General features: G+C 33.7%; 2 protein-coding genes and 1 long non-coding RNA gene across 3 annotated transcripts; 2 read left to right on the top strand and 1 right to left on the bottom strand.

The window, feature by feature from the left end:
- Nucleotides 1-12774: 12774 nt before the first annotated feature.
- LOC133676129 (uncharacterized) lies at nt 12775-14786 on the top strand. Its single transcript, XM_062097719.1, has 2 exons — nt 12775-13291; nt 14406-14786. The coding sequence occupies exons 1-2, from the start codon at nt 12845-12847 to the stop codon at nt 14577-14579; spliced, it is 621 nt and encodes a 206-aa protein (XP_061953703.1). The 5' UTR covers nt 12775-12844; the 3' UTR covers nt 14580-14786.
- A 548-nt stretch (nt 14787-15334) lies between these two features.
- LOC133676130 (non-specific lipid transfer protein GPI-anchored 10-like) lies at nt 15335-16918 on the bottom strand. Its single transcript, XM_062097720.1, has 4 exons — nt 16732-16918; nt 16106-16472; nt 15835-15933; nt 15335-15648 (listed from the first exon to the last, which is right to left on the bottom strand). The coding sequence occupies exons 2-4, from the start codon at nt 16464-16466 to the stop codon at nt 15497-15499; spliced, it is 612 nt and encodes a 203-aa protein (XP_061953704.1). The 5' UTR covers nt 16467-16472; nt 16732-16918; the 3' UTR covers nt 15335-15496.
- LOC133676131 (uncharacterized) lies at nt 16427-18236 on the top strand. Its single transcript, XR_009835548.1, has 2 exons — nt 16427-17892; nt 17998-18236. It is a non-coding gene; the product is annotated as an uncharacterized LOC133676131 (long non-coding RNA).
- The last annotated feature ends 6100 nt before the right edge of the window (nt 18237-24336 follow it).

Here is a 24336-nt window from a genome sequence, read left to right as displayed (position 1 = left end):
CATAATTAATTTAGCTAGACATAAGGAAGAAGAAGAACATAAATAAACAAGATAAGAACATAATTATGATATAAGTTAACTAAAAGTAGTAAGGAAAATAAAAAGCATAAACAAGAGATTAATATAACATGAAAGAAAACTTGAACATTACAAAGAGAGAAAGCAAGAAAATGATCTTGATCTGAAAACCAAGATGCTTAAATGAATGGCAAATGCCTCCTTTTATAGGCCAAAAGAAACTATTCATTTGGTAATTAACTATTGAATTAGTGGCCAACTAATGACTTAGTGGACTTGGTGGTTTAGGTATGGATTTGTAGGAATCTGTCTCTGCTTTCCACCAAAAGAAGAATGAGCTCATTTAGACTTCTAGAATCCGAGATATGGACTGAACACTAAATAGTGTCTAGGCTGCAAGACAGATTCAAACTTCTCTTTTGCTACAAGATTTGGACTCCAAAATGGAATACTTGAATCTTGGACTCTTCATGAATGTTTTAGGCCTATGTCTTAGCTTTTTAGCCATATAAACCATACTAAAATCCAATATCTACAGCTCCAGATATGGACCAATGACTGAATAGTATGCCAGTTTGAATTGAACCAGCATCTCTTTTCTAAGCTTAGCCCTTTCTTTGTCCTTTCACTTTCAATAGTTACTCACATGAATTAATCATTTGAATTGTGAGATATGCTTGCATTTAAAATGAGCATTTACCATAAATTAAAGATATCTTATACTATCAGACTTGTTATTATAAAACATGCTTAAGTTAGGAAATTTAATAATACTTTAAGTGCAATATGATGATATAAAGCCTTAATAATAATGCACTTTTAAGTACTAATCAATATTCATGTTTCAATAATATGTATTTTGTTTCAGGACCCTTGCATACATGATAGGAGTAGATCCTAGCTTATGTTCACTTTTTGTAATTCTAGGTTATAGGGAGTATACCCTTGTATTTTGTAATATTACAACTTTTATATAACTTAATTTGTATAATCAATGTTTAAATTTGAATAGATAATCTTAACTCTGAATTTCATATGAATGTGTCCATGTATATATGTTTATCTTATTTATTCCTCTATAATGATATTTGTTGTTCAATGTATGTTATAAATATTATGGTTGTGATGACGATGATGTTTGTGGGATTGAGATCCAAGATGATTGGGTCATGATTGAGTTATGAGATGTGAAATATTAGAAGTGTAAACATGTTAAATATCGATAACTTGGGACCTCCTGATGTAGGGGAGACTCTGCCGAAATTTTAGTGAAAATTTCAGTTAAATTTAATATAAACACTTGCACACACACACACACACATAAATTTAATTACTTTGTGTATCAGTTGACATGAGATTGTTGCTTAATCCCGGATATGGGGATGTTACACCCATCATGGCTAAATGTAAAGCAAGCTAAATTCCAAGGAAAAACACAATCTTGGTCGAATGTCCTCTCTATCAAACCCAAGCACAAAATTAAGGCCCTTCATAAGAAATCTATGGTTGAACCGTATTATTACCTCTCTCTTCAACAAGATTCATCCTCGAATCTTTAATATGAATAATGGTTGTTTCATAGGCCTGTTATCTAAGCCTTCAGAATCCCCTTCTTGCTAACACTTGCTTCCAATAACAATGTATGAATATAGTGGCTGGTAAGGATTTTATATAAGCATGCCTTACTAACGACTTACATACATACCTTTAAATAATAACCACTACTGTCCTTTTTTTGTTTTTCATGCTTGTGGCGTTATTCTTCCTTTTCCATCGAAGCTTGAAGGTTATAGAATAATCTTTTACTCTTATCAACTTCTTATTCTTAAACCAAGGACACCAAACCTTAGTTTTTTCCACTCTTGCTCTGGAATCCTCCTCCGTTCCATCTCCCTTGTTGAATACATGACACCTTTTATATATATGACATGTCACTTGTTCTTAATGAAGAGATTGAATGACATGTCATCTATCCTAGTTTTATTGTATTCATCAGCACAAAAGCCTGATCGAGTTGCCATATTCAAACGAAAGTCAACCCAACACAAAAAACCAGTAAGATACTCCAACTAAATTAGCATTTAACCCCCGAAATGACTTACAAAGAACCAATGAACAACTTTCCTCACTTTTCATATCCTTAGGAAAAATGTACCACAATGAACAACTTCCCTCACTTTTCATATCCTTAGGAAAAATGTACCAACGTCTCCTCAGCATCGAACAAGTAGCACCCATCCCCGCCTTAGTTATGCATCCACCATTCCCTTACTTGTCTTAACATCATCCTGATGCTCCAGGACATAGCTGATGCAACCATATTATTTGATAGTTTTACTCATATTTACCTAGTATAAAACCTATGATTTATATATAAAATACCTTGATATTCTTTGTTTTATGTTTTGAAGGCACTTTTGGATGTAAGATTCAAAAAGAAGTAAATTGGAGATAATTGGCAGATTTGACATCCGATCGATGTTTTGTTCAGAGCTTGAGCTCTAGAGTTCAAAATGAAGTGATTCCAGTGGCATTAGAAAGCTAATATCCATAACTTTTTATACATATATGGAAAGAAAAATAAAAAGAGAAAGAGAAAGAGCATGAAAATAGCAGCATTCAAAGACAAATCTCGCATTCTGCCAATGTTGACCTTTGACCTTTCTGACTTCAATATCTTGAGCTAGAGAAATCCATTTGATGCAAACTTAATTTTTTTGGATTCCTGACTCGAAGACCTATCATTATACCAATTTCAGCAGGTAAAGAGCTCATATGAGAGAGATATGAGTTTTCTAAGAGGATATATGAAGTCTGCCAGCAGACAGGTTTTGTGAAGAAATAAGTCCAAAGTATTTCCCAAAGCATCCAAACTAACATCCAAGTCTTTATTTCAGCAATTTAGCTCCTCTAAGTCCAAAGTCAAAGCTTGAAGATTTTATACAAGGCTATTTCTTCTTTTTTAGGAAAATAGTTGTTGAAATACTTAAATGTAAATTATCTACTTAGGAAAGGACCATTTTGTAGGAAAAAAGGATTAGGGTTTCCTATCAAATAAAAAGAAATAGCAGCATAAATTTTTATACATATATGGAAAGAAAAATAAAAAGAGAAAGAGAAGGAGAAAGAGCATGGAAATAACAGCATTCAAAGACAAATCTCGCATTCTGCCAATGTTGACCTTTGACCTTTCTGACTTCAATATCTTAAGCTAGAGAAATCCATTTGATGCAAACTCAATTTTTTTGGATTCCTGACTCAAAGACCTATCATTATACCAATTTTCAGCAGGTAAAGAGCTCATACGAGAGAGATATGAGCTTTTTAAGAGGATATATGAAGTCTGGCAGCACACATGTTTTGTGAAGAAATAAGTCCAAAGTATTTCCCAAAGCATCCAAACCAACATCCAAGTCTTTATTTCGGCAATTTAGCTCCTCTAAGTCCAAAGTCAAAGCTTGAAGATTCTATACAAGGCTATTTCTTCTTTTTTAGGAAAATAGTTGTTGAAATACTTAAATGTAAATTATCTACTTAGGAAAGGACCATTTTGTAGGAAAAAGGGATTAGGGTTTCCTATCAAATAAAAAGAAATAGCAGCATAAATTTTTATACATATATGGAAAGAAAAATAAAAAGAGAAAGAGAAGGAGAAAGAGCATGGAAATAGCAGCATTCAAAGACAAATCTCGCATTCTGCCAATGTTGACCTTCGACCTTTCTGACTTCAATATCTTAAGCTAGAGAAATTCATTTGATGCAAACTCAATTTTTTTGGATTCCTGACTCGAAGACCTATCATTATACCAATTTTCAGCAGGTAAAGAGCTCATACGAGAGAGATATGAGTTTTCTAAGAAGATATATAAAGTCTGTCAGCACACATGTTTTGTGAAGAAATAAGTCCAAAGTATTTCCCAAAGCATCCAAACCAACATCCAAGTCTTTATTTCGGCAATTTAGCTCCTCTAAGTCCAAAGTCAAAGCTTGAAGATTCTATACAAGGCTATTTCTTCCTTTTTAGGAAAATAGTTGTTGAAATACTTAAATGTAAATTATCTACTTAGGAAAGGACCATTTTGTAGGAAAAAAGGATTAGGGTTTCCTATCAAATAAAAAGAAATAGCAGCATAAATTTTTATACATATATGGAAAGAAAAATAAAAAGAGAAAGAGAAGGAGAAAGAGCAAGGAAATAGCAGCATTCAAAGACAAATCTCGCATTCTGCCAATGTTGACCTTCGACCTTTCTGACTTCAATATCTTAAGCTAGAGAAATCCATTTGATGCAAACTTAATTTTTTTGGATTCCTGACTCGAAGACCTATCATTATACCAATTTTCAGCAGGTAAAGAGCTCATACGAGAGATATATGAGTTTTCTAAGAGGATATATGAAGTCTGTCAGCACACATGTTTTGTGAAGAAATAAGTCCAAAGTATTTCCCAAAGCATCCAAACCAACATCCAAGTCTTTATTTTGGCAATTTAGCCCCTCTAAGTCCAAAGTCAAAGCTTGAAGATTCTATACAAGGCTATTTCTTCTTTTTTAGAAAAATAGTTGTTGAAATACTTAAATGTAAATTATCTACTTAGGAAAGGACCATTTTGTAGGAAAAAGGGATTAGGGTTTCCTATCAAATAAAAAGAAAGAGATAAATGAAAGGGGGGGTGGCCAAAAAAAAGAAGAAAAACACAATTTTTCCTCCAAAAACTCGAAATCATGCATTCTTCTTTCCATTTGATTAGTTGTTCAATAGACATACAAGGCTAAGCTCTTTTTCTTAGTTGCAAGGGCACGAAACCTTTGGATTTCAAGAAAAATGAGATTTATTTGACATTTTCTTTTCAGTTTATATAATGAATATGTTTGTTTTCCTATGCTTACATCCTATGATTGTTTGTTTTAATTGTTAGAGTGGACTCTAAGTTATTATTGTAAACAATTTATTGTTAAGTTTGCTATAAAAACTGGAGTTGTGGTATAAAAACTTATGAAGCAACTAGGTTTAATAATTGTAGCGAAGCTATGTTATTAATCTTAAGGAAAACATTCGATCAAATCAAACATGTACTGTAGACAATTATGTGCCTAGATTAATCAACTTATCTAATTTTTAATGCTATCATTCAATTAAATTACTAGTACAGACATTGTGGTTGTTCGATGGTTAGGGTTAGTTACACTGTGGATCGGTTAACTAACTAACATTAAGAAAGAGGAAGAGGGTATGTTGCATGCAGCTGGCTGGTTTTGCCTTGGAAAAGAGGGAGAGGGCCTGTTGGATGTAGTTGGCTACCTATTTGGCGAAGAGGAAAGGCCACCCTCCCTCTCTCCTTGCATTTATAGCCCCTCTTAAATGAGAGGGGTGCGTTTGGGTGCTGGATATCTCTGGTTCTTGTCCCAATTATTCTCTAGGATAGGCCAATCCAACACTAATTTTTGTTGGGTTTTACAATGCCGCTGCCGATTCAAAAATCAGCAGCCAAAAACTTTGTCGTTGTCGATTCAAAAATCGGCAGCCAAAAACTATGTCACTGTCGATTTCTGTGTCGCTGCTGATTTAGAAATTGGCAACCAAAACTGCGTCGCTGCCTATTCAAAAATCAACAGTAAGAAATAGTGTCATTACTGATTCAGAAATCAGCAGCGATGGTGGAGTCATTTCGACTTTACTTCTCTTTTTTTGTGTTCACATCACCAGTTCCACTATTCAATATAGTGTCACCTTGGTCATTCGCAATGTAGGGGGCAAGGTAGATGTTATTGGGCCTATTAATCCAAAAGTTAGTAGTGGAAACATATTCATCTTAGTACCAATTAATAACTTTACTAAGTGGATCAAAGCTTGTTCATATGTACATGTGACTTAAAAAGTTGTCAAAAAGATTTATTTAGAAACAACTGATTTGCTGATATGGGTTGCCTGAAAAAATAGTCACGGATAATGCCCAAAACTTTAACGGAAAAAAAAATCCTTGAATTATATGCTAAATGAAAGATCAAGCATTTGAATTCATCTATGTATAGGCCAAAGATGAGTGGAGCTATAGAAGTTGCCAATAAAAACATAAAGAAGATCATCCAAAAGATGGTAATCACTTATAAAGATTGGCATGAATGCTCCCTCATGCTCTCCACGCATATAGAATAGCAATGCGAACATCGACTAATGCTACACCTAACTTGTTGGTATATGGAATGAAAGTGGTTATGGCCCTGGAATTAGAAATCTCTTGGTTGAGAGTATTGATGGAGTCTAATTTAGAAGAAGCTGAATAGGAAAAAAAATAAGATATAATTAGCTAAAAATTATAAGTGAAAAGAGCCTAACAACAATTTTCCATCACTAGTTGTACCAAAAAAGAATATCTAAGATATAAGACAGGAAAATTCAGTCAAAAGATGATTTGGTGTTAAGAAAAATTCTACCATTTCTTAATAAAGATCATAACAAGTAAGCACTGAAATATGAAGGCCTTTATATGGTAAAAAAAGGCGTTCTCATAAGGGGCACTGATCTTAACTAGCATGGATATAGAAGATATAATTAAGCCTATGAATTCAGATTCTATAAAGAAATACTTTGTGTAATTTGTTCTCATCAATAAAACAATGTTTGGCTAGGAATTCTCTTTGCATATACCCTTCTTTTGAAATAAACATCCCTTACAACCTTGCATGATCTCATCGGCTTAGAATGCTTTTGAAAAAAACAAATTCTCTTTTATAAATAACTTTTTAGACTTTTGATTGATTTTGGTTTTCAAAGAAAACTAATGTGATGTTGCTTAAAATGATTTTGACATTTGTTCATCAAGCAATGCCTGACAAAAAAATCACTTACACCTTATATCATGAGCTGCGTTTTAGCTATATGCATAATCACATATATTAAGATTCACTCATCATCAATTTAAAGTTTTATGCGAAAAAATCCAAACCATTACACTGGATGAAGACAAATATTTATCGATTTAGATCATTTGTGCTTGAAAAGAAAAAAAGTCATCTTTGTTATCCCTTCACATTCTTAAATATATCGTTTGTAGTCTCCATTTAAGCCTAAATTAGTTTTTCTTCCACAAAAACCCTGTCTAGACTTACATCCCATACTAGGAGGGCAAATGGAAGTTCCAAAGATCAAGAATTGATCCTAACTGGAATCACAACCCACACTAGGAGGCAAATAGGAATTCCAAAGATCAAACATTGATCCTAACTAGGATCACACCCCATATAAGGGAGCAAATAGAATTCCAAAGATTAAGAATTGATCCTAACTAGGATCACACCCCACATTAGGGGTAAGCAAAAATTTAAAGATCAAAAAGCCAAAGAGAGGTCGTGAAAAAAGTGAAAGAGCACAAAAAATCCAAATGCCCCAGCATATCTAAAAGGAAAAAAAAATGATCAATTCAAGGTCAAAACAAAATGATAATGCCCCATCAAAGCAATCAAAAGGGACGAATCAAAGATGCATGATGAAAAAAAAGGACATGATTCCAAGTCTGCAAAACCCTAAAATACTCGTTGAGCCTATAAATCCCTTTATTTCATAACTAAAAGCTGCAACCTACATTACATGTCTTTATAAGTCCTTTCTGATCAAGCAAAAAAGCAATTTGGATTGATAAATGGTATCCTCAACATACTAAAAAATTTATCATAATTATGGCATGGTGGGCAAAACTATTTGTTATTATTTATAAAGATAAAATGAGCATGCAAGAAAAACAAGCTTTTACTATAAGAAAACCTATACTAAATTTATGGTCACCTCACCATATACTTTTGCCAATTTTAAACACCCTTTAAAACACAATGAAAAAAATCTTTCATTTCTAAAAAAATAGAGAATTGCATAATTTAAAGATATTATTTTGAGCGCACATCAAAATCACTTAGGTTTTCAAAATTAAAAAAGGTCAAAAGTCTGACAACTGCTACAAATAGGATTTATTCCCAAGAATCAATAAGATAAAGGATGACTTTTGAAAAGTATCATTTACTTAAGTCACCCATATAAGTACATTTGAAAGGATACGACAACGAACAATCTAAAAAGAAGTAAAGTTCTTCTCATAACAATTAAGAAGGTAGTAGGCAACTTTGATTCAAACTTTTCTAGAAAACTATTTTGAAGCATGAAATTGTTTCCTCAAATCTATAAGGTCGAAAACTCTCAAAAACATCACTAAAGGAATAATGAGATCATGCAAAGATCTACACGCTAGCTCAAGTAGCTTAATAGCCAAACAATTAGAACAATTCAAGAAGTTGATAAAAAAGAGAAGGACCTATATTTCAAAACAAGTAAAATGCATACATAAATATCATAAGCATATTTTCAAGAATTTTTAAAGAAGGTTCCTCGAAAGCACAACAAATTTGAACCATCAAGAATTTAGTCCAGGTATGATTAAAAATGCACGAAAAAAAGATGAATCATCTCGGAAGAAAGAAGGTCAAAACTCAACATTAAAAGATCCAAGACATCATCATTTGTGGAGAATCTTAGATATTTTTCACCATGGACAGGTTATTTGAACACAAACCACGTGCAAGTCACCGAATTAGAAACCATGAACAAGTTACCTGAATACAAACTATGGGCAAGTTACCTAAGCACAAACCACAAGCAAGTCATCTGAACCAAAATACTAGAAGAATAGCTAGATTGGGATATTTTGACAAGATGGGATGATGAAAAAAAGAAAAGTGAGGTTGAAATCTAAACTTGACCAAAATTGGATGAATTAATTAAGTTTAAGACTTAATTAAACTTCTAATTGGTTTTATGGATTCAATTAAGAACTCAATTGAATAACAATCAAGTTTGGAGGCCTAATTCAGATCAATTCGCAAAGATTAGATGATTAGAGACACAATTGAAAATTAAGGTTGAAATCTAAACTTGATCAAAATTGGAAGAATTAATTAAGTTTAAGACTTAATTAAACTTCTAATTGGTTTTATGGATTTAATTAAGAACTCAATTGAATAAAAATCAAGTTTGGAGATCTAATTCAGATCAATTCGCAAAGATTAGATGATTAGGGACATAATTGAAACTTTGGAAAGCCAAGTTGGTAAAATAAGGGGTTCAATTGCAAGAAATTTGAAGTTTGAAGGCTAAGGAGGGCAAATTAAAAATTTCAAGACAAAAATACCTTTCTACAAAAGATGCGTAATATTGGGGGTTGTGCCAAATGTTTTCAAGGACTAAATTGAAGGACATTAAAGTTTAAGGTGTAACTGGGGACTATATTGAGCAAATCAGAAAACAAGGGCTACTTTGTAAAAGATAAATTGAAATAACAGGGATCAACTTGAAATTTAACAAAATCCCAATTACTAAGCCCTAGTTTTTAGGGTTTAAGTAGATGACATGTCACTCTTTTTTAATGAAGAGATTGAGTGACATGTTTGTCCCTTTTTTATTGTTGTTCTCGACTGAGAAGGCTAATCAAGTTTCTATATTTAGGCAAATGAATGTAGCATCTTTGACCACCTTATGAAATCTAACCACAACTATTCAATAGACAAGTTTCCCTTCTATATGTTTGTGTCACTCTTGTTCAGTGTTTGTACTCCACTTGTCATATGGAAACCCTCAACTTCTTTTTTCAAGACAGTCTTGTCTAATTCAATCAAATTTAGTAGTGTTACACCCAACTTTGGATCGATGGAGGGAAAACTACAAGCCACCAAATCAATCATGGCTTGATCCTAGTTGAAGAATAACACCACCTTTACAAAATCTATGGCTTGGTTGGCTTCAATAGCCTCCTATTCACCATGATTAATTCATGAAAAATGCACCCCAATCAGCCATTTTCTGCTAAGCTTTAGTTATGAAGTTCCAAACTTTTTTCTAGAAGCTCCAAGAGTTTGTTAGACATCTAGAGAGCTGGAAAATAAAAGAATAAGATAGAAGAATCGTCTCCTAACAAAAAAAAGAAAATAATAGAAAATAATCTTCTATGATCTAGTTTTGAAAAACCACCTTTAAACCCACAAATGATTTTACAACTACTTGCCTTTTGAAATTATAAAGAAAAAGAAATCACAAAGGAAAAAGGAGGAGAGAATCATAGAGAAAAGGAGGAGAAAAACTTAAGTATTAAATCGCCAAAAGTCTCTTGATAGAAGGGCTATGAAAGATTGATAAGAAATGGAGAGAAAGAGGTAGAAGGCAAATCTCTTAAGTTCAAGAGTAAATGTAGAAATACTAGAGGACTAGAAGCTTGAGAAAGGAGCAAAAAATTCCAAGCAAAAAAGGCAACATTGTTAAGGTATTCCTCAAACTTTGATGAGAGGGTGGAGCTTAATGAGCACATCCCCTCCCTTTTCATTATGTTTATTAGATGTTTGTATTCGATGTTCATTATACATTTCCTTTTTAGTTGCTAAAGCAACATTTGGTTGATTTAAAATTCTCAGAGGAAAAAACATCATATTTTGTTCTTAAAGCGTATTGTCAAATATAACCTTAAGACAATTTTAAAGCCTCTAATTTTCAGTTAAGAGTGTGTTTGGAAAATATGTTATACTGATTTTTCAGTAGTGTTTATTTTTTCATATTTTATGCTTTTTCCAAACTGGCCTCAAATAATTTTCAAAAATTCTAAAGAAATTCAGGGATCATTTTAAAATTATTTATGAGTCCCTCACAAGTTTTCCAACTATTTTATTTAATATTTAGGATGTAAATTAGAATGTAAGGTACTAACCCATTATTAAATATACTTGCCATTTTTTTCTTTATTAAAAAATTTAGAAAAAAAAAATACATGAAATATATAAATTCCTTGTTTGAAAAAAAAAATATATGTTGTTGTTTTTTTGCATACAATCAAATTCTGAAATTTTCTTGCATACTTCATGAAAAATAAAAAATTGCATTTTTATCATACTTTAAAAAATATGAAAAAAATATATTAATGGGTATTATAACAAATTTGTGATTATCTATTATTATTTGACTAAAATTTCAAAAACACCATAAAAATCAATGTGTTAATTAATATTTGGGGTATGAATTTTACAAAGTATTGTATATTCCGGGTATTAAAATGAATTGACAAGAATACACCTTTTATTTTAAAGATAAAAATCTTCTTATCGAGGAAAACTTTTCTTAAACCTTAAACAAACCAGTGAATAGAAACATAACTTAGATAAATAAACAATGTAGTTTACTTTAAGTAAGGTATATTATGGGTGATATGTTCTCACTTTACACAACCAGTCCCCTAATCCATACTCTGAGACCAGTTAGGATTTCTAGTAACCAAAATACTATGTGGCGACTTGATCCTTTTTTTTATTGATAAATAACAAGAATTCTTGTTCTTTCCACCCAAACCATGAAAATCCTGATCCAAAAGGATGATCATTGCAACGTCGTACATGTGCGACAAATCATAATAAAGTATGATGTTGTGGACATACATCGCATTACTAAATTAACCCAATTATGATTAAATTCCTTCTATAATATAAAACCCTCACCCAAAAGACCATTCAAACTTGTCATTAATTCTTTGTTGAAGAAGAAGACATGAAAAAAGAGTGAGGAAAGAATATATGTAAGTTAGGGTTTTTACAAGGAAATAAAGATAAGGTGTTTTTAACATTAAGTGGCTATCATGAGCAAGCTAAATTGTTTACACTTACACAAAATGTGTGCAAGCACATGCATATTTGGAGTGTGTATGTAAGTCTTTTTTTAATTCAAAATGAAAGTAAGATTGATTGTTAGCTACTTCAGCCACTAACATTGACATTACTCATATATTTTTATCAATGTCAATTGTCTTATATAAATGATGGCCATGTTGTTTAAATAGTTATTTTTGCTTTTAGTGGTTTCATTGACATAAATCAATGTTTAGCTTTAAAATTACAATAATTTATATGTTTGGGGAATTTGTTGGGTTCTAACTTTAGTCATGTTGAATGTTATGAACTTAAATAGAATAACAAGCAGAGTTGTTGATGTTTGACAAGAAGTAGTATGAGTTAGCAAATTCGGTTTACATTTTAGCTAAATCTTTTTTGTAATTGTAATTCTTAATTATACAATGATTATTTTAAATGGTCTAACCCATAAGATTCTCCTCTTTTCTTGTTCTTTGGAATAATTTAATTACTTTTAAGAATTTTATTATATTTTAATTAATATTGTTTCGGGTGTTGAATTTTATTATTAATAGAAATTTAATAGTGAAAATGTCTTATTTTTATTGTGTTTATTCTTGCATTTAATTCAATTTAATTAGGTGAAAAACTTCTCTCGGAATAATGATAAATAAATTAAAAAATGGACAATATCATTAAGATTAGGAAAAAAAATATTTAAGTACATCAAAATATAAAAAACATCATAGAAAACATATTTAATTTGAATACGATTTTTCTCAAAATGAAAATGAAAAGCAGTATAATATAAACATATTTTCTAGTTTTCTGAGTTGAATAAATGTTATGAAACTTTGAGAAATGAACATGTATTTTTTTTATTTTTCATTAAAAAACTGAAAAAAAGAAGAAAACTAAAAAGAATAAAGGAAAATTGTTTTTTTGTTTTTGCTTTGTGTTTGCAAAAACAATTGTAAGAAATGGACACGTAACACAATTTTAACCCAATTGAAAGTAGTTACACTGTGATATTTTTAATGCCCAATAAAGACTAGGCCTACCAGTTCAAGCCAAGCCCACAAAACTAGAGAGGAACACAGAAAAAGGCTTGCATTTTATCCTCACAATACTAGTCTCCATAGTTCGCAAAATCTCATCCCCTCATTCGCCCCCGAATTCATGTCTCTCTTCATAGCCAATGGCAATGGTGGTGGAGGCAGAATCCTCTACACCAACCCCACGAGACACCACCCTTACACCCACACTCCATGCCGTCCTCAATTCCTGTTTCCACTGAGAAGATCACCTCAAGATCACCTCCATATAGTCTCAGCTTCCAACAAGAAACTTTCCTCTGTCTCTAGAATTGGCAGGTTTGACAGCAAGAACAGGAGGAGCTCAACTACTTCGACCAAAGACCAAGAAGAGAATAAAAGGGATGGTAGTGGTGGTGATGAAAATTTTAATGGTGAAGTTAAAAATGTTAGTACAAGTGTTGGTGAGAATTATGATGGCTATTTCTTGCCAGAGCTTCCTGGGGATGAGCCTGATTTCTGGGAAGGCCCACAGTGGGATGGTTTTGGTTTCTTCGTGCAGTATATGTGGGCTTTTGGCATTGTTTTTGCGGTATGATATGCCTGTCTACTTTTATCTTTTGTTCAAGTATTGTTGCTCTTGTTTCTGACTTTCTGCTGCTAATTATAGTTATTTGCCTCATATGCATCGTATATTTCCATTTTCTGGCTTTTTGCTTGAAAAAGATTGTAAATACGACTATAACTTACCAATTTCTTATCCTATGCTATTGACGGGGTGAATCTATTGACCACTAGAAATTTAAGTTGAATCTAGTTATAGTCATTTGAGTGTGGATTGTTTCTAACATTGCCCAACAAACTGTGGGTAAAGAAAATTTAGTTTTTAGGCTTGAGATTCAGAGTATTGGTTGTACTTTCGAGAATGATTACTTAAGTTGTTATTATATGTGATCTAGGAACTTTTTGTTCTCTGTCCCTGTTATGATCTCAGATATCTCATATGCAATTACAACTACCAACTACTTATAGACATACTCCAACAATTCTTAGAAATCAATGGGTAGAAGATTTTTTGTATGGTTTCAAGTTGCTGCAAATTAATACTCCATTTGTGTATGAATTTAGGATACATTTGGTATTATGTAATGAAATGTAATGTAATGGAAGAATAAAAGGGTGATCCTTTGTTTCTTTAATACATTTGATTGTGTTTTACTTTTACCGGTGCATGATCTGGCTAATATGGGAAGAAAGATGGAAAACGAACACGAAGAGAAGATACAGATAGAGAAATGTTTTTGGATATTCGGGGATAGAATTTTCTAACACGGAATACTGGTTTTCTTGGTATTTGACTAGCTATGACCAAGGTTATGAAAGTTTTCTTCTTTACTATTTCTTTCACTTCCGAAAGAATAGAAGAAAAAGAATAAGCACATGGAAGCTGGAAACTATCTCTGCTTGACCTCTGTGCATGTCAATCTTACAACGGCTGAGAACCCTTAATTCAGTTTGGACAGTGAAAAATTTGAAGCTACTTCTTATAGAAGCCTATATATTCAAGACTTTTGGCTTGCAGCTTTAATTGGTGTGAATGATTTCTGCTACTTTATCTCCAGTAGTAGATTCCTCTCTCAGTTTAGATTAGTGGAAGTAGTTTCTTTGTTACTCTTTAGGGCTAATGTTCTACTTATATTTGCCAGCTAGTTGCATGTGGGATTGCCGTGGCTACGTACAATGGAGGGGCAGCGGATTTTAAGGAGACACCTGCATACAAAGAGTCAATCCAGTCGCGGGATCTTTTAGAAGAACCTGAAGCATCTAATTCTGACGTCTTCGACTCCAATCCAACTGAGGTGGCACCTAGTTTGGAATAGTCACTCTATACTGAATGTGAAGAATCTCTACTTCTGGACTATGATATAGATCCTACAAAAGAATGTCCTTGATTGACAAGGTAATGCTTCTATTTTGTAACTTTTCAAATGTATGTATGTAATTATTTTGTGAGATATTGATACAGAAAAATTCCTAGTATGAGTTCAGTTTACTAGCACACACTATTTTTGTGTGGTTGTCTGAAATTCTCTCTTTCAGTTTCTATGCAAGTCTTCTGATTTGCTGAACTTGGAAAGAGTTTTCAACTGAAAACTTGAGGGTTGATAGGAAGGGGGGGTTTGACCTAATTCTTCCATTCTTAACTAGAGAAACCATATGGGAAATTATTTGGAATAGGACTTTTGGGAAGAAATGGTTAAAGACTCGGCATTTTCAAGATATTCAAGTTGTTTGTATATGCACGTCAATTCGTGGCAAAGAAAAGAAGCAGCTGTTAGCTCGAAGTAGCATAGTAAAAAACTCAAAGCGGAATGGGAAAATCATATTGATAATTTCATCCTGACAAAAAAATTGCTAGGTAATTTCCTGCTGTTCTCTTTGTTCGTTGTCTACCTACTACTAAAATGTATTTTCATAGACTCCTCCCGCTCACTTTGAGTGATAAGTGGCATTTTGGGTTGAGGCGGTATTCAAAGGTTTCATGTCTTATGATTAAATTATAGCAACCGTGTAGTTTGGCTGCGATTTCACGATTGCATAGCCTTCTGCAATAAAATCACTGGAGGTTAAAAAATGCCGTTCAAGCACTTACCTTTTACACTCCAAACTGGTTAACCTTTCTAATACAGGTGCAATCATCCATAAGAAACAACTGTTTAAAACCAGCACTGTATTATCCCAAATACTAAGACTAAGAATACCAATATAGGATAAACACAACATGCTTATTATTAACCTAGACCCAACGAAATGCTTTTGATAAAGAAACGACTGCCAGAGTCACCAGAAGCATCAAAGAACCTTCTGCCTCCAACTTAACACCAGTACTCCGATGAAATCCGATTCCCATGATGGAGGATCTTGGCTCCCCTTCAACCACAGGAGAAGCTGAGTTCCAAAAGAAAACAAGAAGCATGGTCAGGGAAGAAAAATAAAAAACCAGACTCGGATTGTTAATAAAATCACTTTCTACTTCTAAACACTGATAAGGGGACCGTCATTCTGTAATGATAATAAAGGGTTCACCTAAGAATGAAATTAATGGATGCAAAGCCAAATTAATATTATGAATACCAGCAAAAGAATAGTCGGTGTGTCTCCCAACAGAAGAATTGGAGGGTGCTCCCGGGTAAACTTGAGAAGCAGGTGGACTAGAGAGGACCTGAGGGGTCCCTGATTCACCAAGAAATTGCGAAGTTTTAGCACACATAGTGGTAAATAAAATTCATAATGAGAAAATAAAAGAAAAAAAGTTAAATCTTTCTAGTCTTGAAAATGGGATTTGAATTATGGTAAAGAACAACAGCCTCTATGATCTAGAATGTTCAGATTGAATATTATATACCTGAACAGGCAGCAATGTTAATTTGCACGTTGCAAAGAGCAGGCAGCTCCAGGGCTAAGGTGCGATTAATTGGGAAAGAGCTCAAGTTGGTGTCTTTGAGCAAGAGGCAAATGCAACCAGGCTGCTCCTGGTAGAGTTGGTTGAGGTTGTCACAGCAAGGTTGAACTGGTGTCTGAGCCATGCCCTGAACAAATGGGGCACATGCGGCCAGTGGTAGCAGCCTTGGAGTGCAATCAGTTACTGTTGGGTCAGTGGGGATGGGGGGATTTTGTGAGAGGATTGTGGGTGGAAGGGAAATGAGAAGAAGCAAAACTAGTGAAGTAATTGCAATGGTAGGAGGCTCAGAGTACAGAGAGGCCATGATGTGCTGTTTTGGATAGAAAATCTAGGGTTAGAAAGATGACTAAATAAGCTGAGAGTGCATTTTGAGTGTGAGTTGTTCCATGCATGGTGTGTGTTCTACATGCACTTCTTGTTCATTTCTTCTACCTAACTAGCTAGCTGTACATCTAAATTCAAGATAATATATATGTGAGATATGTTGAAAGACTAGAAAATGGCATGTTTGAACCAATTGTCTTACTAGTGCAAGTTCCGAATGACATGATCATGCTAGCTGTTCTTACCAGATCTGCGTCTCATCTTCTTCCTTCAAAATGAAACTGGATTAATAATGCCATGCAAGTGTAATCATTTATCTATTACAATTCACAGCAATGCTTATAGGTAGAGAGTATGCCCTCCAAGCTATTTAATCGTACTACTTGTTTAATTATATATATAAAGATAAAATATATCTCATCCATACGAATTACGAGTAAATTAATTTCGATCAAATCCAATACTGAATATTGAATTTTCAAAACAAAAAATATGAACAAAAGCTACTTTCTAATGGGAGGAGCGCATTATAGCAGCAGGGGTCCTGATAGCCTTTTTGCAAAAGGAAAGGCAGTAAATTGTTGTTACAAATAATTTGTATGAACTTTGGGGCAAATGATTCAAACTCAAGATTAAATTTCAAGGACAGAACATCCAGGAAGTTTTGATCTGGCATGTATAATACATAAAAGTGTTCAGCCTTTTCAAAATGGTAGAAATAATTTTTGGGACGCCTCTTCTTGAAAAATAGCTACTTGCTTGTTAGCATCATCATTCAACTTCAAGGACAAAACGTTTTTCCTAATTTTCTTATAGAAACAATAATTTAGGCTTTTAGAATAGATCTTAAAGTTCAAGTAACCTGCATGCCTATGAACTCTCTTCCATTGAAAAGATAGATGATGTAATTTTTTAACCTGAGTGCTATTCACCTTGCACATATAGCAGCTACTTGTGAGTATTCAGAAACGTATAATTGTCGAGCTATAACATCAAGTACAAACTTCACTTCTGATTCTGTCGAAGCAGTAAAATCTGCTCCCACTGGTTGTTGCGTGCATTTATTGGGGAGGGGGCAAAAGAAAATTAAACAACAAAAGATGGATTAAAAAGAAGTTCTCTTTATTCCCTTGTCAACATGGCACTAGGCTTGCATCTATTTGTTCTGCCATCACATGCTCCATCTCAATCAACTTTGCTGTCTCAACGACTAAAGATATCATTTCTCTATCAAAAATGGTCCATTTATTGGGTAGCTACTAGTTATAACATGAGGATGAATCCATGAACTTACAATGGAATTTTGGGCTGAGAAGGGGCTTGCTAAACTTACAATCTACAAACATGTAAGACCACTGCTTCGTCGAATCAACTCAGCTCCTGTTATCTCCTCGCAGAAACCTCTGGTGCGTTCTCTCTGTTGATCTGATTCATTTGATGTAAATGGATCATAGACATAAGGGAGCTTGTTTTCTTTTACTTATGGTAAATAATTCTGGTGATGGTTGTAGGTTCAGGAAGTTGTTTTAGCAGCCGAATTGCGATGCCCCAGCTGCCTAAAGAGGGTGAATGATGCAATTTCAGTATTGAAGGCAAATGTTAATTGATCAACTCTTCATTTTGTCCCCAACACCATAAGAATTTTATGCATTTAGATTCAACTAAAAGAGATGCTAAATTTACACTTACCCGAAGACATAGTGTGTATGCACACATAAATACATAGTTGATTTCCCTAATGGAGGATGTATGTCTGCAGATGTGGAATCTATTGTGGTGCATGTGTTAGAAAAGAAAGTGACACTCACTCCTAAATCTATCGCTGAAGGTTCTTCGACAAGAGTCCCTGTTGTCTTCACCGACCTAGCCTGCAAAACGTTAAGGAATCCTCTACTTTCTTACCACATATAGTTGATTTCAAAATCAGCATGATATCAAATATAAATACTATTATTTTATCTTTTATGATAGGACTAATAAAGCAAGGTCTGTTTTGTTTGGATTTGTAAGCTAATCTGACATAATGCCTTACAATATAGAATTAAATCATCTAATGAGTAGAAACCTCAATGAGACATTTTTACGCTTTCATGCCTTTTAAATTATGTAAAACCAACTCCTGAAACTCAACTCATGATGAGTGTCAAGTGTTCTGGTTTCATCCTCTATTCCTGTTGATTAGTTGAAAGCAGCAAAATGCTTGTTGACAAAATGAGGACTGCCTTAATAATTGGTGACCACTTCCCTCACTTTTTGCAGCATCTATAGAGTTAAGAATATAGCAGAGAAGACTAGAGTTTTAATTTGTTTCTCCCTTGTATTCCGCTTTCTGGAGAAGAATTAAGTATATACATTAAAGGGATGCTCTCCTCTATTGTTCATGCAATATGTATTAAAAACAATGCAAAGAAGTCAAGAATAACCGGTAAACAACGCTGCCATCACCACGCCTTACCTCTCTATTAACAACTGGAGAATCAGATTCCAAAAATAATAGGAAATACAATAAAATAAAAAAAGTTGTTCTGATACTTCATAATCTAGATATCCCATTCATTTGCCTTTTAATCTGGACTTTTCTATCGTCCGTTTAGCATCGACACGTTTGGATTCCAAAAGAAGCTCCTCTCTAGCCAGTTAAATATTCATGACAGAAAAGGCAACATTAAAAATGCCATATATCACACAATATACACATTAGGCAAGCATTTTGCGGCAGCTTGGATTGAAGTTATCGCATTAATTTTCTGATTTGTTAACGAACTTATGCAGTTTTTCTGTATGGTGCTTAGGATCAACATTGATTGCAATGCATGTTACAGGAAAGTAAGGAAAGCCCTTCTTGATATGCAAGGTATACATATTTTCGTTACCGCCTATTTTACAAAGATATATCTCAAGTTCAATCCAAAGCATAATTTGATTTTTGTTATCCATTTGTAAAGTTAGAGACACATTTGATAGAGAAAAAGCAGTGCACGGTAAGTAATGGATAAGCATTTTTTGTTTTGTTTTTACCTGCATCCTCTCTTTCGAAAGAGTAACAAGAGATAGAGTAATAACCCAGCACACTCGGGTTCAGCCAAACGCTTAGCTCATATATATATGGGTCTAGCGAGCTGCCAGATCCACCATCTGATGCAAACCTCATGATCACGCAACCCACAATTAAGATTGTGATTTAATCATAGAATGAAAAAAGAGGTCTCATAAAAGTGTGACACAATAAAAATATATCCTAAGGTATCAACACTATTAGAATGAAGTTGAATAATGTCACGAAGCCAGATAATCTTTCATAAGTCAGATTTAGTTTGTTCAAGAACCAAATAATATAAGAATCTCTCTCACACGTTAAATTGAAAAGTTCAAAAGTATTATTCATCAAAGGTTTTGAAATTTAGGTTTTATATGTGTTTAAATAGTTCTAAAAAATTAACCCTACTTAATTGACCCACTTACAAAAATTAGCCCTAAACCTGTATTAGTAAGCCCAAACCCGATCCAAACAAGCCTTAGATCTCAACTGAAAACCAAAATATTAATTAAGCTCAAATATAGAAATAATAATGAAAACAACAAGTCTGAATAATAGCTTATTGGTGACACAAAACAAGATAAAATATCTTAATTTTCTAGCTTAAATAACTTTTGGTTGAGATCCACCTTCCTAGATACTCTAGGATTGCTTAGCCAACTTTTAAAGTCCTTTAATGCTAGGAAATCTAATCTGAATAAGAATTTAATTGCTAAAGTCTTCTTTCCTTGTAAGACTAAGATTTCCCTTCATAACATGAAAAATAATCTTATAAATTAATTCCCCTTGGAGCCACCCATCACTTTCATTCCTTGACTAGGAGAATTAAATCTTTACAATTAGATAATCCTTCAAAGTGTAGGATTCAGTTACGACAACCTCTTTTAGTTTCCTTGCATGATTAGAAAACTTCCTCCTTTGTTGCTAAATATTTTTCTGAATAATAAGGACAATAATGAACGAATTTCCCTTTCAATTTTAGGAGAATAATTTTTTGATCCATGTAAGAAAAGGATCCCAGCATATTAATTAGCCCAAGCCAACTTTGAACTCCATGTGGCCCAAACTCATACTCATTAATATAACCCGAATTAAACATAATACAAGCTCCTAACTTTGTTGCCTAAATCAAACCCATACATGGGCTAACTTGATTTGGCCAAATGAATCATCAAAGAGATTGGATTAAACCCATCATCATGCATAAACAAAGGCTAGCTAAACCTATCCCATACCAAAAACACATCATAGCCGAAGGGAACATAAGCTAAATTACAAGGAAAAACACAATCTTGGCTGAATGGCCTCTCCATCAAACCCAAGCACAAAATTGAAGGCCCTTCATGAGAATCCATGGTTGAACCGTATCATTACCTTTTTCTTCAAGAAGATTCGTCCTCGAATCTTTAATATGAATAATGATTGTTTCATACGCTTATTGTTTAAGTCTTAAGAATCCCTTTTTTGCTAACACTATATGGATATAGTGGCTGATAAAGATTTCAAATAAGCACGTCTTACTAACCACTTACGTACATACTTTTAAATAATAACCATGACTGTCCTTTTTTGTTTTTCATGCTTGCAGCATTGTTCCTCCTTTTCCATCGAAACTTGAAGGTCATAAAATAATCTTCTACACTTATCAATTTCTCGTTCTAAAACCCCTACACCAAGCCTTAGTTTTTTTTCACTTTTCCTCTGGAATCCTTCTATATTCCTTCTCCCTTGTTAAATACATGACACCCTTTTTTTTATATATATATATATATATATATATATATATATATATATATATATATATATATATATCAAAGACTCAATTCAACACAACCAATCAAAGTTAGAGGGTTTCATAATGTAATCCAATTATGAATATAGACTCAAGAATCATTAAATATACTAACTTCATTAAACTTTTAATGAGTTTTATGGATTCAATTGAAGAAAAATAAAGTTTGAAGGCTTAATTCGGATCAATTCATAAAGATTGAAAGATCAGGGACACAATTGAAACTTTGGAAGGCCAAGTTGGTAAAATCAGGTGTTCAATAGCAAGAAATTTGAAGTTTTAAGGCTAAAAGAGACCAAATTGAGAACATTCAAGACGAAGGATCTTTCTGCAAAAGGTGTGCCATATTAGGGGTTGTACCAAACTTTTCCAAAGGCTAAATTGAAGAAAATCAATGTTTAAGGCTTAATTGGGGACTAGATTGAATAAATTTGAAAATAAGGGAGCCGCCGGACTTAGGGGATCTCTATTAATTTTGGCAGGGGTGTAATTTCATAAAATTAGTTAGTTTCATCTTAATTAAGGATGTTTGAGCTTAAATTGAAATAATAAGGACCAAATTAAAATTTATCACAATCCTAAATACAAAGCCTTAATTTTTAGGGTTTAAGTAAATGACATGTCACTTGTTTTTGATGAAGAGATTGAGTGACACCGTTTGTCCATGTTTTATTGTATTCCTCAGCTAAGAAGGTTGATCGAGTTGACATATTTAGACAAAAGTCAACCCAACACAAAGAACCAACAAGATACTCAAACTGAAAGAACATTTTGCCCCTAAAATGACTTACAGAGAAACAATGAACATCTTCCCTCACTTTCCATAACCTTAGGAAAAATGCATCTGCGTCTTCTCAGTATTGAACAAGTAGCACCCATCCCCGCCTTAACCACGCATTCACCATTCCTCTACTAGTACAAACCCGACTTATAGAAGGTACTTTAGCTCATCAAAGCTAGATGGATCACTTTTAATGATGCACCTAATATGAATTCAAATCCTCTTCCCAACCATGCTTCGGGGAAGTAGAAATGTTAATGTTGTAGAGACAGGAAGGAAGGAAGCAAAAGCTATAAAGATAGCCATGAGTGAGTTATACAAGGTGTTAAAGCCAACTCTCAAAACAATGAACAACTAAAAGAACATTTCTCCCCTTGCAGAGAAACAATGAACAACTTCCCTCACTTTCAATATCCTTAGGAAAAATGTACCAGCATCTCCTCAACCTCGAACAAGTAACACTTATCACAACTTTAGCCATGCATCTATCATTCACCTACTAGTACAAACATGACTTAAAATGTGAATATCATTCTGATGCTCCAGGACATAGCATTGAGACATGCATCACTTTCATAAGATAAGCTCTTTAGCTTATCAAAACACCAAGTGTGAATTCAAATCATCTTCCCAACAATGTTTCAGGAAATAGAAACATTAATGTTGTAGAGATGAGAAGCAAGGAAGGAAGCAAAAGCTTTAAGGATAGCCATAAGTGAGTATACAAGGTGTTAAAGGTAGCTCTCAAAACACCAATCACAAAAAATAATGGTGACTTCTGCCTATATCATTAACATAATAGGCATGACATTGATTATTGCGAAGAATTTCACAGTGAAGTGAGAAGAAGTATGATGGCACGAGGATTGCTGAGAATTGACACCCTTGAAGAAAACATGAAGGTATGAATGGTGGCTGGGTAAGTATGCAGATATCAACCAACTAAGAATGGGCCACTAAAATTGGTTTTACCAAGACAACGGTAAATAAGAGTGAAAATTATAATGCTTGGCCTTATAATTACGACAAATCCCATCCCACTAGAGTTTCTACACCAATTTTCCATGCTGAAATTGGAGGGTTAACTAGAAGCGAGGGTTATGGCCCCTACCATCATCTCCTCAGAAACAGAACCCTCAAGAGCGAAGGATTCACCAACAATGATGGGGGAGTCCCTCATCATCTTTTCATCTCTACCTCCACCAGCTATATGAGATAAAGACCCCTGGGCTAAACTCTTTTCTATAGGCTCTGATGAAGTTCCCCCTTCTTCTTTAGCTATTAGTCCTGCAAAGACAAGTATAAAAGAAGGAAGTTAAAAAAAAAGGCAGGGAAGCAATATACTTTGCAATACAACTTGGTAGTATCCTTTGGTCATATTATTGACTTCATATTCAGTTAAATTCAAGGCTAATATACCACAGTTTCTCTCCTCGTCTGAGGTCAGACAAGGCTTATTGTTCACTTCAAGGAAAGGGACCCTCTAGCAATGCGAACAACCCTAGATTGGTTGCAACCCCTCTTTGGGATTAATTATCTTGTTGTATCTTATAACCAACCATATTCCCCTTCACTCTTAACATGCATTGGCTTTTCCAAAAACATCTCCTGCATGCATGGCGCCAATGGGTTTGTTAGTGAAGGTAAAAAACTAACGCATGTCATTGCCACCATCGGTGCTAGTGATTGTGCATCAAAAGTATCATTAAGTCTCTTATTTTACATATGTATTTATTATTTTTATTTGGGTTTTTTATAATAATTGATGTGCTTTTTAGTAATGAAGTTTCTTTTAATGTTTCGATAGGTTTTTGGAGCTTAAATGAATTATTTCAGAAAATTCAACGTCGGAATTCGGAACAAAGAATTGAAGAGAAATTTAGTTGAAGATTGAAGCAAATCTTGGTTCAAATAAGTGCTTCAAATTTGCCCCAAAAATCAATTCTAGTCCAATTCTAGAAAAGAATATCATATGATCTATTTCAAGCCCAAACATGTCTTATGTTGTGTGCAAACTTCAACCATCAAACACTCAAGGTTTCAATGTCAATCTTAGCCCAAATAATAGGTACATTTGTATCCTTATTTGATGCTTAAATTCAGCCCCAAATCACCCTCCAAATCAGCCCAAACACAATCCATGATCCTACATGTCCACACAACAAATAACATTTGATTTATTTGGGTAATTCATTGATCCAAGAGGGCAAGCACATGGATGGAAAGCTGGAGGGGACATT

This window comes from Populus nigra, chromosome 16 (assembly GCF_951802175.1).
Source record: "Populus nigra chromosome 16, ddPopNigr1.1, whole genome shotgun sequence".
Lineage (NCBI taxonomy): Eukaryota > Viridiplantae > Streptophyta > Magnoliopsida > Malpighiales > Salicaceae > Populus > Populus nigra.
The sequence above is the reverse complement of the archived record's forward strand: the minus strand, read 5'-3'. Positions and strand labels throughout refer to the sequence as shown.

Coding starts and splice junctions, on each gene's coding strand:
- LOC133676129 (XM_062097719.1), top strand. CDS start 12,845: ATGTCTCTCTTCATAGCCAATGGCAATGGTGGTGGAGGCAGAATCCTC. Junction 13,292..14,405: donor CTTTTGGCATTGTTTTTGCG/GTATGATATGCC, acceptor TATATTTGCCAG/CTAGTTGCATGTGGGATTGC.
- LOC133676130 (XM_062097720.1), bottom strand. CDS start 16,466: ATGGCCTCTCTGTACTCTGAGCCTCCTACCATTGCAATTACTTCACTA. Junction 15,934..16,105: donor TAACATTGCTGCCTGTTCAG/GTATATAATATT, acceptor TTGGTGAATCAG/GGACCCCTCAGGTCCTCTCT. Junction 15,649..15,834: donor CACCGACTATTCTTTTGCTG/GTATTCATAATA, acceptor TTTGGAACTCAG/CTTCTCCTGTGGTTGAAGGG.